We start from the raw sequence: 17151 nt of genomic DNA, 5'->3' as shown, positions 1-17151 counted from the left end.
GCATCCTCGCAGTCCAGCGATACCAGTTGGCTGCAGTTGGTCTGATGGATAACACCCCCCCCTCTCACCCGCATGGCCATGAGACACAGGCTGTGTTTTTTGAGGCAGTGTGGACGACCCAGTTCAGTGTTTCACTAACAACTAACATCTTCCTCTCACTTCACACGGCACAGAAGTTTTGGGAGACACCGCTTGAGTACTAAGATACATAAGAGGGAACCCCCTGTCTGAGCAGCTAATGAAGAGAGCGTCATTCGTCCGCCTGTACAGCACTTCTGGAGAGCGGTAAAGCGACAGAGAACTGCTGAGCTAATCACAGATCTCACAAAGTAATCAACCAAACAAAGAAATGAACAGACTGTCTTTGTGTATGTTAGATTGAAAAAGGTTTTAAGAAAATTACTGAACATGCACTTTATTCCATATTATACAGTCATATATACAGAGTGGTTTAGAGGCTTGTAGTGGGGAGGATTGAGGCTTTTTTTTTTTTTTAATGATCGAGCATTGGGCATCCGATCAGAGGAACTGAAGCTGGGACAGGAATACAGCACGATACTCTTCCAAAAGGTTATCACAATGCACCAATGTCTTCCATGGATTTCTTGTCGCAGACTGGATGCCGCTTCAGATACTTTTAGATTTTAATTCTTTCGGGGCTTTCCAAAAACAGGTGGGGTCCGCAGGGGATTTATTTATAAGCTCGAAGGTCCTGTGGTGTGTGTGTGTGTATGTGTCCTGTTTAAATTGCGTACAAATGTTGAAGGGAGGGCGCGGGGGGGATTCCCACGCTGGGATTTAGTTTACTCCAACACAAATGAATTGAGGCCATATCTGTCCTTGATGAGCGCTGCTGCTGCACCGGGACCTTGATGAGTTTCTGCTGAAGAAAGCATGTTTTCTTCCCCCCTCTCTCTCTCTCTCTCTCTCTCTCTCTCTCTCTCTCTCTCTCTCCTACCCCGGGAGTAAACACAGAATAAATTGCTGAATTTGAGGTTTTCGTGAACCGTATTCGTGTCCATTATTAGAACACACTGAAAGACGCAGTGAAAGCTCGGCGTTAAAATCGGGAGGAATTAAACGTGGACAAGATCTCCAGGAAAGAATTACGGACTGGTTTAATTTCCTTCAACGCCCACTCAGAGCAAAAATGAAATCTCCCGCAACTGGACACAGACCCACTGATGGACAAAAAAGTCTAACATACTTTTTTTTTTTTTCTTTCTGAATGTGTATCGAATGGGAGCGTAAGGCAGTGGAAGAAGCATGAGCCTGAAAGCAGAGTTGTGTCATTTACAGTATCGAAAGTACAAGAGTGGAGCGTGGAGGGTTTATAGCAAGACGAGTCTTCTATTTATTTGTTAATTTTTTTTTTGTGGCTGCTCAGGCCAGAAACAGTGGAGCCCCCTCAGTGATGGATGTCAGGCTTTATTGACAGTGAGCAGTCCAACTCAGACACACGCACAGCAGGAAAAAGCTACAACCCCCACACAGTCTACACTCTGTGCTCTCGACTGTACATATATTTCTAGGGAGTGTGGGACGAATAGCTTTTTTTTTCTCTTTTTTTTTCCTCTCTCTCTCTCCAATGCTGTGACGCGCATCGCTCGGGGCGCGAGGATCCGGCGTCTACGGCGCGCAGCTGGGCTCGTTGGTGCAGTCATTGTGGCCGTGGCTGCTGTCCGCGTCCCTCTTCCTCAGCTCGCGGCCCGCCTTGTGCTGCTGGCCGCTGCCGCCGTGGCTGTGGCCGTGGTCGTGGTGCGCCGGCGTCGAGGGCCTCTTGCCGTGCTCCTGGTGGTGCCCGTGGCTCTGGCGGTGGCCGTGCTCCTTGGCGCCCGCGGCGGCGTCCTCGCCTGCGTCGACGAACGTTGCTCCTCCCTTGGTGTCGTCCAGGGCCTCGAAGTTGCCGTTGTCGTGGCGGTTGCTGTTGACGCCGCCGTCTTCGCCCTCCGGCAGCACCTGCAAGGAGGCCCGCACGCGGTGGTGGCGGGCGCCCGCGTCGTCGCTGAAGTCGATGACGCGGCACTCGTAGGTGCCCGCGTCCGACGGCTTGACCCGGGACAGGCGGAGCTTGTGGGAGATGTTGCTTCCTACCACCTTCACCACCTGACAAAATTAAAAAGAGAGAAGCGAGAAATTAGGAGACTACAAAATGAAACACATTCAATACAAGCCTGAGCAACGTTTGCTGCGTCAAGTGTCAATAACAGGTTATCTTAAGTAATTAAATGGACAATATCGGTTGCAGAGCAATCGAAGGTTTGCTAACATTAGCCACCATACGCCGCTGCCGGCAAAACCACAGCGTGTATTGAACTGAGCAAAGATTTATTTTATTGTTTTCCTTTCATTTGGAAGCGGAGGAACCTAATTCTTCTTTCAAGATTTAATGTACTCTCGCTCTAAGCAAAACCTTGAAATGTTCCATCTGAATGATGTAAATGGGCCCAGGAGACGGCAGGGACGGATTCTCAATGTTGCTGCGAAATAGCAACGGAACAAAATAATGAATTGGAGGTAGACGTCTTCCTGAAACACACTTCAGAATTTGTGATGATGGCTATTTCCTACACGATGAACGTCCCGTAATGTAACACCGCACGCAATAAACAAACATGGCAGACGAAGAGTGTGCGACACAAATGTGCAAGAAGCGCCACGAGAACATCAGTCTCACTCATACTAACCAGCAACATCAGTTAAATGTGCAGCAGTGATTCTGTCACTCCCCCAGTGACATCATCTGGTTACGTGTTTGTGTCTGATAAAGTATTATGACCATGAGTAAAATGACCGAACAAGTTCATAATGTAATATCCTATACTACAGAGTACTACATAGTATACTAACTCTGCTGCGCGTTGGGCCTAACAACACTATTGAACAATACATTATTGACAATGCAGTACTGTCTCTCGTACCTTATTGCTTAAGTAAAGGTCATAGAGTAGTATCCTATAGTAAAGATCATAGTGTAGTATCCTACAGTAAAGATCATAGTGTAGTATCCTATAGTAAAGGACATAGTGTAGTATCCTATAGTAAAGGACATAGTGTAGTATCCTACAGTAAAGGGCATAGTGTAGTATCCTATAGTAAAGGGCATACTGTAGTATCCTATAGTAAAGGGCAGAGTGTAGTATCCTATAGTAAAGGTCATAGAGTAGTATCCTACAGTAAAGGGCATAGTGTAGTATCCTATAGTAAAGGGCATAGTGTAGTATCCTATAGTAAAGGACATAGTGTAGTATCCTACAGTAAAGATCATAGTGTAGTATCCTATAGTAAAGGACATCGTGTAGTATCCTATAGTAAAGATCATAGTGTAGTATCCTATAGTAAAGGACATAGTGTAGTATCCTATAGTAAAGGGCATAGTGTAGTATCCTATAGTAAAGGACATAGTGTAGTATCCTACAGTAAAGATCATAGTGTAGTATCCTATAGTAAAGGGCATAGTGTAGTATCCTATAGTAAAGATCATAGTGTAGTATCCTACAGTAAAGATCATAGTGTAGTATCCTATAGTAAAGGACATCGTGTAGTATCCTATAGTAAAGGGCATAGTGTAGTATCCTACAGTAAAGGACATAGTGTAGTATCCTACAGTAAAGGACATAGTGTAGTATCCTACAGTAAAGGACATAGTGTAGTATCCTACAGTAAAGGACATAGTGTAGTATCCTACAGTAAAGATCATAGTGTAGTATCCTATAGTAAAGGGCATAGTGTAGTATCCTATAGTAAAGGGCATAGTGTAGTATCTTATAGTAAAGGACATAGTGTAGTATCCTACAGTAAAGATCATAGTGTAGTATCCTACAGTAAAGATCATAGTGTAGTATCCTATAGTAAAGGGCATAGTGTAGTATCCTATAGTAAAGGGCATAGTGTAGTATCCTATAGTAAAGGGCATAGTGTAGTATCTTATAGTAAAGGACATAGTGTAGTATCCTATAGTAAAGGGCATAGTGTAGTATCCTATAGTAAAGGGCATAGTGTAGTATCCTATAGTAAAGGGCATAGTGTAGTATCCTATAGTAAAGGGCATAGAGTAGTATCCTATAGTAAAGGGCATAGTGTAGTATCCTATAGTAAAGGGCATAGTGTAGTATCCTATAGTAAAGGGCATAGAGTAGTATCCTATAGTAAAGATCATAGTGTAGTATCCTATAGTAAAGGGCATAGTGTAGTATCCTATAGTAAAGGGCATAGTGTAGTATCTTATAGTAAAGGGCATAGTGTAGTATCCTATAGTAAAGGGCATAGTGTAGTATCTTATAGTAAAGGACATAGTGTAGTATCCTATAGTAAAGGGCATAGTGTAGTATCCTATAGTAAAGGGCATAGTGTAGTATCCTATAGTAAAGGGCATAGTGTAGTATCCTACAGTAAAGGACATAGTGTAGTATCCTACAGTAAAGGACATAGTGTAGTATCCTACAGTAAAGGACATAGTGTAGTATCCTACAGTAAAGATCATAGTGTAGTATCCTACAGTAAAGGGCATACTGTAGTATAATATAGTAAAGGGCATAGTGTAGTATCCTATAGTAAAGGGCATAGTGTAGTATCCTACAGTAAAGGGCATACTGTAGTATAATATAGTAAAGGGCATAGTGTAGTATCCTATAGCAAAGGGCATAGTGTAGTATCCTATAGTAAAGGGCTTAGTGTGGAAAGCATTTTTTTAAAAGTAAATATACTACGCAAGAAGATACATTATCAAAGTATTGCATAACGATTTTCAGTCAAGTCAAAAGTATGCCATTAAAATGTCATAGTATATGTTAATTATATATTTATTTATGTTTTTACATATTTTTTCTAAAGAGTAAGCCTTTAAAAAGTCATAAACAAGTCATAGTCTTTGCCATACGTATGTTATAGTATGATGTGCCATTAAATAGTCAAAGTATTTCATGCCGTAATAAGATCATTTCAACTCTCTTGTTCTCGTATGTGACGGTCTCCTGTCGTGTTTACTTCTATGTTGTGTCTTTTTAATGCAACTGTTACCACATCAAAAGTCATAGTAAAGTAGGAGAAAATAGTTAAGAAACGTGAGAAAAGAAATAAAATATAGTATGTTAAAAACATCTATAAAAAGTCATCGTATGATGCTGTATTTTAGATTTTTATTAGGAGAAACAAAACATAGATAATTCCATGCTCATTGACCTTCGCGAGATGAACCGTGAAGCTCCAGCCAGGAGATGGTTAGCCTAGCTTAGCATAAAGACTGGAGGCGGGATGAAACGGTACGAACGTTTGTTTGTTCTAAAGTGCTTTTGAGTTTCTTTTTTGTTTCCTCTGTAAAAAATAAGTTGTATCAACAAAAGTGTTTTTTCAGTCGGCAAAAAAAGCAAACAAGTGCGTTGCTGGAAACATAGTTTTAATTTAATGGTTAAATTAGTGTCGGCGGTCGGAAGGTTTACAGCTGGCCATCGTTAATTTGCCACCTCTGGATCCTGGATTCACTCTGCGGCCGTTTTTCAAAGGTGTTAAAAAGGAACTCTATTTGAGGCATGAAAATACGAAGAGACGACATCTTGTTCACATCACAAAGACAATGTTGAGAGTCTGGGGACGTGTGACGCACAAAGATGTAAACACCACCTTGTTCACCCCCCCATGTGACGGCGGTGGATGCGACCGCCGTCACACCTGTGCATGTGTATGTGAAAAAGCTTGATGATGTTTTTTAGCGCCAGTCAGCAGTTTCCTAGACAATATGAATGTGGGCTGACATTCATTATATAGAGAAAGCTCATCATCATTTCCCAGCTGTACAGCCTGCAGTACACGCACACACAGACACACACAGACACACACAACCATGAAGCCTCTGTTCTTCCTCCCAAGAGGCCAACTGCTGCTGATTCGCTATTATGAAAGCACCAGCTGTGGTTTTGGTGACTGACTAAGAGTGTGTGTGTGTGTGTGTGTGTGTGTGTGTGTTTGTTACACATCTTTTCATCTCATACATGTTTATTTAACTTCTCCTTTGCTGCTCGTGTGAGATGGTAGGATCAGCCCGTAGCATCTGTTGCTCATTTTAGTAATTACAACTTCGGCAGTCAGATTTGGTGAGAGGAATATGTGGTGTGGAGGTAATGTGCAGAAGTTCACACGTCTGCAGTCCCTGCTTGTTGTGGGGAAAGTGCTCACATGGGTGAGTTAAAGCTCGAATACAGGAGGAGACAATTGAAAGGCTGATCCTTTTCTATGTACAAGATCTGGAACAAGACATTTTAAATGGAATCACGAGGGTTTTTGGTCCTCATGTCATCATATAATGACACCATGGCAAACATTTTACAATAATGCAGGAGATAGCGGTGAACTCACACTTATCTTTGTAGCATCCTTTGGCATCTCCTCTTCTGTAGCCACCTGGAAGAATGTACAAACAACGCATTATTAGTTAGATTACAGTTGTATGGGAGTTATAGACATAATATATAATATGTACACGAGTGTTAAGCAATGGATACATTCACATGAATCCATGCAGGTAACGCCAGAACCAACGCACTATATGAATTGACCCCAAAACAGTTGTTTAGGATTGTTCACGCGTTGTCAGCTGAAGCCCGACATGGAGGCTGCTGATTGATGCAGCGTTCATTTACAGGGGCCTGCAAACAGATCAGAAGGCATGAACCGACCTCATTGGTTGTCCAGGGTTGTCTGTCCGTCCAGTCCTGATGGTTCCTGATGTACCACCACTGGATCTCCAGCGAGTACGAGGGCGTTCCCGCCCCTCTGAAGGAGCACGCCATCTCCACGTCCTGGCCTCTCTGAGCGGTCATGTCGTGAGGCACCTCTGTGAACATGGCTGGACGGACACAGAAGGAGGGACACGGTTAACACATGATGATTGAGACCAACAAAAAAAATGGAACATTTGGAATAAACGGTTAAACTGAAAGGTAACTTTTTTATGAACGCGTCAGATACACCAAAGATGTGACGTTTGCTCTTGAGGGAGAGAAGTGTTTTTTTTTATATCCTAAATCACAAGTGATTCGGGCATCGAGCAGGAAGACTCCTAGACGCAGGACAAGCAGGAGAGATTATACATCTCATCGGGTTTGGGAACATCACTAGATTCCGCTAATCTGGTTTTACTGGAAAAAGGTCCTGGTCACAGACATTCACAAACCATGACATGATGAGGTCATTCTGCACATTGGTGACGTTACGTGGCAAACATCAGAGCTTCATATTCTTTAATCCATTAACAAGACTTTACTCAGCAGCAGCACTGTAGCAATAGAGCTCACAAAATCCTTGATTTTTGATTTGCTGCCGATACCAAACCCCAACAGAGTGAAGCGTTACCTTCAGCTGGAGCTCAACCTAAAACCACGCGTGAACCATTTTGGCTCCCACCAAGCTGCACAAGACCATCAATACAAAACCCAACATATGGTTATTTAGCTCAAAAAGGAGCCGCGCATCTCCTTTCCTCACGAGTACTCAGTAGCATTTATGTAGAGGGAACGTTGCATTTGAAGTTTCATGTTTCACAACAGCTCCATGTTTCTGTCTTCATCAGGGGCTTCTCTGGCATACGTGAACTGATAATAGCGTTTGCTACAAGCTTCAGCAAGCAACACATTTGACTTGTTAGGGTTATTAAAGTCTACTTGGAACGACATCTCAACTCCAAATTTAAAGAGACAAAAATGGAACAAAGTTGTGAACACGCGAAAGTCTTCTTCGCCTGCTCTGAGAAACAGTACGGGGATGGGAAGAGAGATAGCGCGAGGCCCAACTCAACCTCTCTTGCATAAAGTGGATAAAGTCAACTCATATTTTGGTCATGAAAGCCTTTCAACACCGTGACTGTCACAATGTTTTCCACTCGACACGTGGGTGGAATTCCTTTTGATACCAACAGATGAGAAGTGTTTTCCCTCCGGGGGTCCCGGTGTCACGGATGGGGAGTTGTATTCCCAACGTCGATCAGCGTCCACTTGATTTGAGTCAAATTGGATATCAATGAAGTGTATCTGGCATTCTGAGCTTTTTCCTGACAGAAGAGTGACACTTCAGAAGCACTGCGTGTTTTTAAATCTGTTCAAAAGAACAAAGGTTTATCTGGCTTTTGCAGTCAATGAGGAGGAGTCAAAACCCGCACCGACTAAGTGCCGGTCTTAGATTAACATCGGCTGTTCGACCACCGAGGCCATGGATCCGTCTCGTATTACCTCCAGTCATACATCCCTCTCGTACATTGATCAAATCTGCTTATATTTTTCATTTGTGAAACCTGAGCACCGGGTATCGATTTGACGTTACACAGCCGGAGCCAGCAACAATGCCCACAGCCCCTCTCTTGTTGATAATATTCAACGCTTGGACATAAAGAAAAATGCTGTTTAAGAGATAGAGCCTCTTTTGCAACGATGATTTGTCTCTTCCCCAATTAGCTGTGAAGCCCAAAACGACCAAATGCTTCACACAATTAGAAACCAGGAAACCAGGATAGTCATCGCTGGTCCATTATGATGGGAGGGTGATAAAGCTCACTGAGCAGTTTCCAACATCCACCCGTCAAAAGCGAATCAGATCACTTGACCTGCTGTTTCTTGGGCCTGGCTCCTTTTTATTGCCGCACATTTGATACTTAAAAACAGCTTTTAACTGTAAAAAGAAATTGGGACAAAATGAAAAGAAAATCTCACATATGACCACTCTCAATGTAATCACTATCTCCGGCTCTGCAAATCTCTATATTCCATTGACTCAAACGCTTGGCTATCTGGTGCTGCATCTCTTAGTTAATCGTCATCTCGGAGCCCCACGCTCTCATTGTTGAGGTAATAAAAGGCTGCGATGAGTCGGGCCTGCTCGCCCCGAAGCATTATCATTATCTCCAAAGATAAACAGCGGAAGGCTCTCTGGGGCCGTTGCTGCGAATCGTCGCACGAAAGCTGCAGAACGCCGGCCACCCGGTAGGGATGGACGGAGACGGGAGAAATAGAGAGCTCACGAGAAGGAGGAAGATCCGGTTGTGTTTGTGCGACGAGCGGGAGAATAAATCATCGCCAAAGATTGAATTAATGAGCGGGGTTGGTGTTTATGAGAGCGAGCCTCTGTGTGTTTGTGAAGGGCTAATATATCGTCAGGATAAAGGGAGGAATTAATATGAGAATGCATGTAACAGAGAGAAGAAGAAGAAGAAGGAGAAGGAGAAGAAGAAGAAGAAGAAGAAGAAGAAGAAGAAGAAGAAGAAGAAGAAGAAGAACGACAATGTGCGAGGTAGCAGATAGCTCCAGGCGGGCGACTGTTATTGTTTATTTCTTCGACAAATGGAATCCGGTAATTACAGCCGTGATGAAAAAGGGGAGCGTGAGATGTTTTTTTTGCTCCTCCCTCAACCTCCACCGCACGCCGTCTTAAAGCCTGTTCAACACGCGCTGCAGAGGGCCTTTGGATGACCTAAACTACAAGACATGGTCAGAAATTAAAGAAAGAAAGGAGTCTGTTCTTATACATTAAACCCAGTTTTGCAGCTAGTCAGTCAGCTTGAATATTGGTTGAATCCCATTCAGGTTAAATAATGATGGCTATGAGATCATAGCCATCATTAATGCTACTGGTTTTCCTGCATTGAGGAAAAAGATTCATACTTCCATGTTTCTTTGCACAGAAATTCGATAATGTACTGAAACTTTAAAACAAGTGCTGAGCACTGCGACTTGAAAACTGCAATCAATAACTCACAGAAATGATTAATTGAGAAGTGGTTACATCACATTGCTGATCAGTCCGCAACAAAATAAATGCATTACATTACTTTCCTTGCTCAGCGCAGCTGTGTCCACGGTGCCTTCGATGGGTTCCCGATATCAACGTTTTCCAACCTGTTTTCAGTTTCTCCAATAAAAAATCCTGCGGCACACCAACAACAAAAACAGCTACAAAATGTCACATTGTAGCATAATACTGGTAATTATTGCGCTCCCTACTGGCATGGAAGAGTAGTTAATTACCAAAAAGGAAACATTTTTGGACTGATTTAGTGAAATTGGACATTTTCCCACGGCACGCCTCACGATCTCTCACGGCACACTGGTGCGGCGTGGTAGATTATCACCGCTCTATATACTGGCTAGCTAACGGACACTTTTGCACTACCGGCTAACCCTCAACCGTGGATTAGCCCGGAAATCCGCATCGGGGATACTTCAACAACTCCAAATCTCCACACCTGCACATCACATCTCTGCGACTGCCTCACACTGCTGACGACCACAGCTAAAGCTCATTGGGCAGGGGACTAGAACGTTCCCTTGCATGATTAATCAGCAGTGCACTTCTCTGAGGAATAAAGCACGCGCTAATTGAGGCCGGCAGTGTGTAATTATGAAGGTCAGTCCGGCATTAGTTTTCTGCCCCATGTGTACGGTTGAAATGTAAACTCCTACGTCCCAAAAATGCTGAATGAATTGAAGATACCATGTGAGGAAATTCAAAATGAAAACAGCTGAGATGAAATAATGGTTGAGCACACAAACTAAAAAAGGTACGGCACTAATTGAACGTTTTGCAAACCTCCCAAACTGTAACAATCTAAATGAAGCCAACCACTCAACTATTGCTCGTCTGCCTGAACATGACCACTGACATGAAGCCATGGCATGAATTCGCCTTCTCTTAACTGCCACCGAGTGAGCCAGAGGATGCGAGACAAGCTGGAAAACGTCTCACTTCTACTTGTTATTTTGTTGCAAAATAGATGCCTCCTGCTGCATGATCGGGCTGCCAGCGGCATCAGCCTCTGAATGTCAATGCTGCTCGCTGTGTGAGAGGGCTGGTGGCGCATCGGGCCGCATACGGTCCTCTCCAGAGCTTTTCACCGCCGCCGTGTGACTCACTCACCATAACAGCAATTAGGCTGATTTATGTGCATCCTCCGCTCCACTCCGAGAATGGCATATATTGCTGTTTTATTCAATTACACCTCTGCTAAGTAGAATTGTATTTTCATTACAATGCTAATTTAGCTAATATTCCCAAATGGCGAGCCGCTGTATATTTACATGTAAATGTTACGGCTTCAGTCGAGCTGCACAGGGTACAATCTATTGGGGTTGCGTCGTCTCCATCTCGGCTGAAGGACCAAAATGAAAATGGAACCTGAATACTGTTCATCATGTGACGCACTGGCGTTAATGTCAGGTGTAGCTCTCGTGTTCTGCTCCGAACGGGAGGTCAGAGGTCAGACTCGGCAAGAACAGCAGCCATGGAGCTGGTACGATGTATGCGATCAAATCCGCAGACACAAACCAACAACATGCCGTCGCTAGGAGCTCATGTTGCATGAGATGTTTTCCTTTAGATGTAAAATGACGTTTTGAAATCCCCGTTGGATCTAAATAAGAAGCCATGCCTCTTGTATCATGAGTGTATGGTCTTATCCGAGATTAGCAGATGGGAAACTTGTGTGCACTGGAGTTCTTTAGCAATGCAGGCTTTGCGTTCGCCATATGTTGTCATCATTTTAAGGGAGTTTTCCCTTCGATACAAAACAGAACCTCGCTGTGTTTGCAGCTGGTGCACCGGCAATTTACGCAGCGTCTACAGTAAATAACTAATTACCAACAGGATATTTTGTTTATTTATTTACCTGAGTGAGAGAGAGAGAGCCAGGCCCACATTCGTAACTATGTTAATAAGTAACCATTTCACCATTTTAACAGTTAAAAGAAATGTTGATAAGGAAGCTCAGAGGAGCGGCTCGCCACTTGAAGGAGAATAGCACCGGTCCACGCTGCAGGTCAGCCCATCTTTAGTGCTGTCACTGACTTCAAGGTGAATCCGTTTCACTTTGATCAGCAAGCACACGAAACCCTGACTTGGTATCGAGGAGATGATTTTTTTTATTTTTTATAATCCGGTTTTAAAGAGAGGGTTATGAGCCCCACCTCAAACCAGGAAGACCAGAGGGCCTGGACCTGTGTGTCATGGATGGCCCTACCAGGAGGACAAGACTCCAGCCAACATACAGTAGCGCCACCTGCTGTCCTGATAAATACATTTCCACAGTATTAACTCCATAAATGCAGCTAGAGTCATCACTAGCTACCAGTGTTGTGGTCAAGACCACTTAAACCAAGTGTAGAGGCCAGATTAAGACAGGGTGAGTCCATCACTGCACAAAACATTTACAATAAAATGTGGAACATGCAAAACATAGAGAGTCCTCAAATTGCTCTGAAAGATCCACATTCCCATAAAAACACGCACAGAAAACGTATTATTTCTCTATGTACTGCATATCGTGTGTGTCTTGATCAAATAATCAACGAGCATTGCAGAAATGGGAATTATTTTTTTTAGGAAGATTACCGCAATGATGTTAAAATCAGACAATGCATCAGGAAATTCAGGGATACTCCTGCATTCATGGTCTTGAACGGTCTTGAAGTAAAATCCTGAGATGAGACAAAGTGAAACCGGGTCAAGACCGAGACCGTCAGGTAGCGGGTACTACAACATGGCTCGCAACCAGCCTTGATGTGTTTGTGTATTTCATGTGTTTTAGCTCTGGTTCTACACATACACTGTATATAAGAAGTGGACGTAGTCATTTTGACTTCACCAATTATGTAGCATGAGATTTTAGCATTTTGACGTGTTGGAATACAACTGTCGGCATCTTGGCTTTTTTACAACCGAAGAATGGATGTTATCATATTTTAAATGCAGAGGAGACGCCTCTGGTAGTGGCAGCGACCTGTCAATCACAGTAAGCCCTCCCTATAGCATACACTGCTTTATGGTCAATTTGACTCTAGAGAGACCAAAACGTGCGACATAAAGTTTATGCTGAATTAAAGAAGACTTGAAACTAGAGATTGAGACCATAAATTCAGGTTTACTGATGCAATAAAGTGAGAATTAGACTTCTATGCGATCAGACTTCTTTTTTAAACCAGAGGTGTTGCCCCCTGATGGCCATTAGCAAGAATGCAGGTTTTAAGAAACTTATGCATCGGCTTCTGGTTCTACATCATCAATTTTAGAGTAAATTGTGAATGTTTTTTTGTGCATCTAAACACACACAAACAAGGAAATGAGTGTGTGTGTGTATATGTGTGTGTGTGTGTGTGGACCTTCAGCACCCTTGGCCCTGCTAGCTCCCCCCACTTGAGCTCAGCTTCCCGCTGTTTTGGCCCAAATCCCAGCTGTCGGCCTGCCGGCCTCCCCACAGCGCAGGTCAAACACTGTTTTCCCTCTTAATCAAATGGAAAAGGTTAAAAGGAGAACATGGCTTCCTGAGCCAGAGGGTTCAGCCAGAACACCAAGGACGGGTCAGGTTTGAGTTTTTTCTTTCTTTCTGTGATTCAACACAACAAAAGGTGCCACCCCTGTGCAATAAATTATTACCACATCAACCCCCAACCCCTCAATGGGTGGCGAGTTCAGAAAAAACAACGACGCCTTTGTAGTAGAAAGCTGTTTGAGATGAGTGCGCTCTAAGCATTTTGTGTTCGGCACACACGTATCTGAAAGAGGCATCAGGCGGATGAAGAGGGCCGCTTGATTGTTCAAGAGAAGGCGAACAAAACCGTGACATCAAAGAATCTTTTCATCAGCAGTAACATGTTGTTGCATTTGTAATCACGGGACGGACGGTAGATCTCTAGATGTGGCCGTTCTCTGTGCGGTGTCTATCAGGAATAACACGTAGCACATGAATCTGGCTTCTCATCCTGCATGGGCCTTACTCTACTCTGAAGGGCCACATCAGTCGCCTGGCTCAGAGCTCCTGGTTGGAAACAAAAAGAAATGCCCGTCTGCAGCCGGGGATATTTCTGTCCTGTGTGCTATGCATAGGAAATACATGCGGCCTGTGAGATACTCTCTCTCTCCTCACTGTGAGACTGAGGCAGACCGCCCACTGTCAGGTACAAAGGATCAACCATTTGAACCAGTAGAGATGAGTAAAAAAAAACTAATTCCATCATCAATAGCTTTCTCGGTGGCTTTGACACTGCAGACATCAACCGACACAGCAAACACACTCACGTCTTTATGAGCTGTCTAACTCCCTAACACCCGAGTCCTATCTCCACTCTGCATTTGTTGTGTTTCTATCGTGTTTTCTCAAATCTCCATGTGGTTTATTCAAGTGGCATCTTGCGTGAAAGTCTCAGTCTGTTCCACATACAGCCTGGGCGTTTTGAAAAGGGGAAAATAGACACCCATAAACTTTTGTATGGACTGACTGCAGACAGACTTTGCACTCAGTCTCATTAAAGAGGCCGGACTGGACCGAAGGAAATGTGGAGGTTGGAAAATCAATCCAAGTAAGAAAAACAAATCAGACTGTGCGGCAAGAAAAGAAGGGAAAACACTTGCCGTGTTTGAAATCAAGTGAGAGTGAGTAAGAGAAGATTGACATGGAGTCGGTGGAGGAGCTGACATCCAGAGAGCTAACGTGTTAATTACAGCCAGACGGCAGGCTAAACATGCGCAGTCTGGAAATAGAGAGAAACTCTTGGGACATTAACACACAGGCACTGAATAACTCAAAAAGCTATGATGAGTCTTGCTTTTTCTTTCTCTCTCTTAGTCAATTTAATGGTTTAAGGCTCCAAAAAACAAAGACAGACAATATTTACAGAAATTTAAAGCACAATACCAAAAAACTGCACGGGCACAACAAACTACAAAAAAGTGTAAAGAACCCAGAACTAAGATAGATAAGCTGTCCAACCCCAACAACTGATGATACACCAACTAACCTCAATGCAGTGCAAAGCTATTCAACTGTCAAGTATGCCTATACGTTGGATTTATTTTTTTTAATGCCCTTGTATTGTCTAGAAGAAATGTAAAGCCACGGATCAGCAGATATGAAAAGAATTGATCGGTACATTGTGTGTTTTAAATATACTTTTTGTTTCCCCCTCATTTATCCATCCAATTAAATGTTCATCTATTGAATCATTTATCTTGCAAATAAAACATACCACAAAACACCCACACGGCCCACAAGCCCAACTTTAGGATACAGGAAGTGTTTCCCGCCACGCGTCCTCCTGCTGCACACCGAGCCGTCTCCCTGCGTCTCAACGTACTCATTTCCATCCAGACTTGCCAGGCAGCTCTTTTGGAAATAATTAGCAACTAACGAGTCCCTCGCAAGGCCTCATAACAAGCTTCACGCTCCAATAATGAGCCTCTGCACAGTTCTGTGGTAAACAGCTGCCGTCGGTTACACAGAGAACCTGCCGGAAGCCCCGAGCCCGAGAGGACCCGAGGACTGTCTTTGTAGCTTTTTAAAGATGCTGTAATGAGAAACCACATGAATGTGCGGCGCCTTTTTTGCCTTTTCATAAAGAATGTCTACAGTACGTCACAACTTTGATCAGCGGTCTAAACAACGGAATTAAATCATGTGTCTCGAGGGAAGGGAATCGAGAGACGCCGCTCCAAAACCAGAGGAGAATAAAGAGATCTTTCTGGAAAGAAGTCACTTTTCTCTCCAGCTTCCTGCACTTGTGGAAAGTCACTTAATCCTACCCGTCCCGCTGTTTGTCATGGAGTCATAGCACAGGTTCCCAAGTGGAGAAGATGATCGAAAGAGTTTGAGTGAGAAATTTCAGGGGATTAAGACAACTTTCTATGCAAACACAGATAATCCATTCCCCTTGTTTTCAGTCGAACTTGTTTCTGTGTTGAAACCACAGCGGTGACGTGACGTCTACCTGCCCCTCTCGCATCATGAATCTCTTTCTGTTCGTGCTTCACCTTGAAAGCAACCCCCAACCACCACCCTGCCGCCGAAATATGTCCTCAAAGAAAATGTAACGTGTCAGAATTTACACCAAGTAGCAGCAGTAATTCATGAAAAATCATCTCTTAGACGTTATTGAAAAAGGACACGCACGCATCGCGGCGAGGTGTGTAATGGTTCTTTATGAGCCTCGGGAACAGAAACGCCCCGTGGGGTGTGTGTGGGGTGTGTGTGGGGTGTGTGTGGGCAGTGCAGCAGGAGCTGAGCTAACTAGCCATAAAATAGTGATGGATGACGCGAAGGTCTGAACAGCCATGTGTAAATGCCGCCGTGTTTATGAGCCGTGCCTCGGTGTTCATGAGGGTTTGTGAAAGCCACACCGCCTCCGTACGGAGTCTCGGATTTAATAAAAGACGACCAAGGTTATCGAGAAATGGACGTTTTCCACCATAAATTCCTGTTATGTTACGCTTTTATGTGACCTTTAGCTTTTCTGTTTTTAATCACAGTGATGCTCATCTGGAACATAATGCAACTTCATGCTTGTGTCAAAGATAATCTCTACTCACTGGCTGGTGAGGGAAAGCTCAAGTTGAAATTATTATGCAGCATATATTGTTCCCAAGGTCAATAATGAATATAAACTATGGTTAATGTATCCACTGTTTGAATTAAAGAGTCCTGGTCCGGTAGGACTGACTAAAATCACAAGCAGGGGTCAGCAACCAAATTCAAACCAATAAATAACAACCAAGCTAACGATTGAAACCTTACAATTTATGTTTATCAATTTTTACTAAACACCCAATTAAAGTGTTTTGTTATAAATAACATTGCAGGATTGTTTTAGTTTTTTAAAATGTCAAAACTTTTCACTGGTATCCCCCAGAAGGAGCACACAAAATCAATAAAAATCCAAAATGTGGAAATCAACTGTGGAACCACAGGCACAAAAGAAACGTCGGAAATATTTCAGATATCATTTTAAGAAGACTTGAATCATTCACCAAACTTCAGAAAAAAAATTACACACGGAAACAAAAAAAAATAAAAAATTGTATTGCAATATGATTACTGGAGGCTCTGATTTACAACACGACTCGCTGCCAGGAAATAAACTATTAATAGGTAGAAATGATCATATAAATGAACTGTATCAACTTTTCTTTTAAGTTACAAAATGTTAATTGGAATAACGATCAAACATTTTTGATAACCACAAAATGGAAAGCATGCTTATGACTTGTCAAACAACAATTAAACTGTAACCAGAGCAGTGTATTAAAAAAGTAAAATATGTAGGAAAAAAAAGTTCATTTTAAAACACCTGTGTGGACTAAATGCACCAAATTTCATGGCAATCCATCCAACAAACCCAAACTGTCAGC

The 17151-nt window shown here is 43.1% G+C and overlaps 1 protein-coding gene across 1 annotated transcript in view; it reads right to left on the bottom strand.

Annotated features, from left to right (window-relative positions):
• Positions 1 to 934: 934 nt before the first annotated feature.
• Positions 935 to 17151, bottom strand: part of vstm2l (V-set and transmembrane domain containing 2 like) — a 38406-nt gene continuing 22189 nt past the window's right edge. Inside the window, exons 2-4 of the mRNA XM_068597390.1 lie at positions 6672 to 6841; positions 6352 to 6396; positions 935 to 2106 (exon numbers count right to left, since the gene is read on the bottom strand). Coding sequence (XP_068453491.1) covers positions 1630 to 2106; positions 6352 to 6396; positions 6672 to 6841 — 692 coding nt within the window. The 3' untranslated portion in view covers positions 935 to 1629. The remainder of the gene's footprint in view (positions 2107 to 6351; positions 6397 to 6671; positions 6842 to 17151) is intronic.

Source organism: Clinocottus analis, unplaced genomic scaffold, assembly GCF_023055335.1.
Source record: "Clinocottus analis isolate CAN_PGR_092001 unplaced genomic scaffold, fCliAna1.0.p SCAF_4, whole genome shotgun sequence".
NCBI lineage: Eukaryota > Metazoa > Chordata > Actinopteri > Perciformes > Cottidae > Clinocottus > Clinocottus analis.
This window is presented reverse-complemented; position numbering and strand designations above follow the sequence as displayed.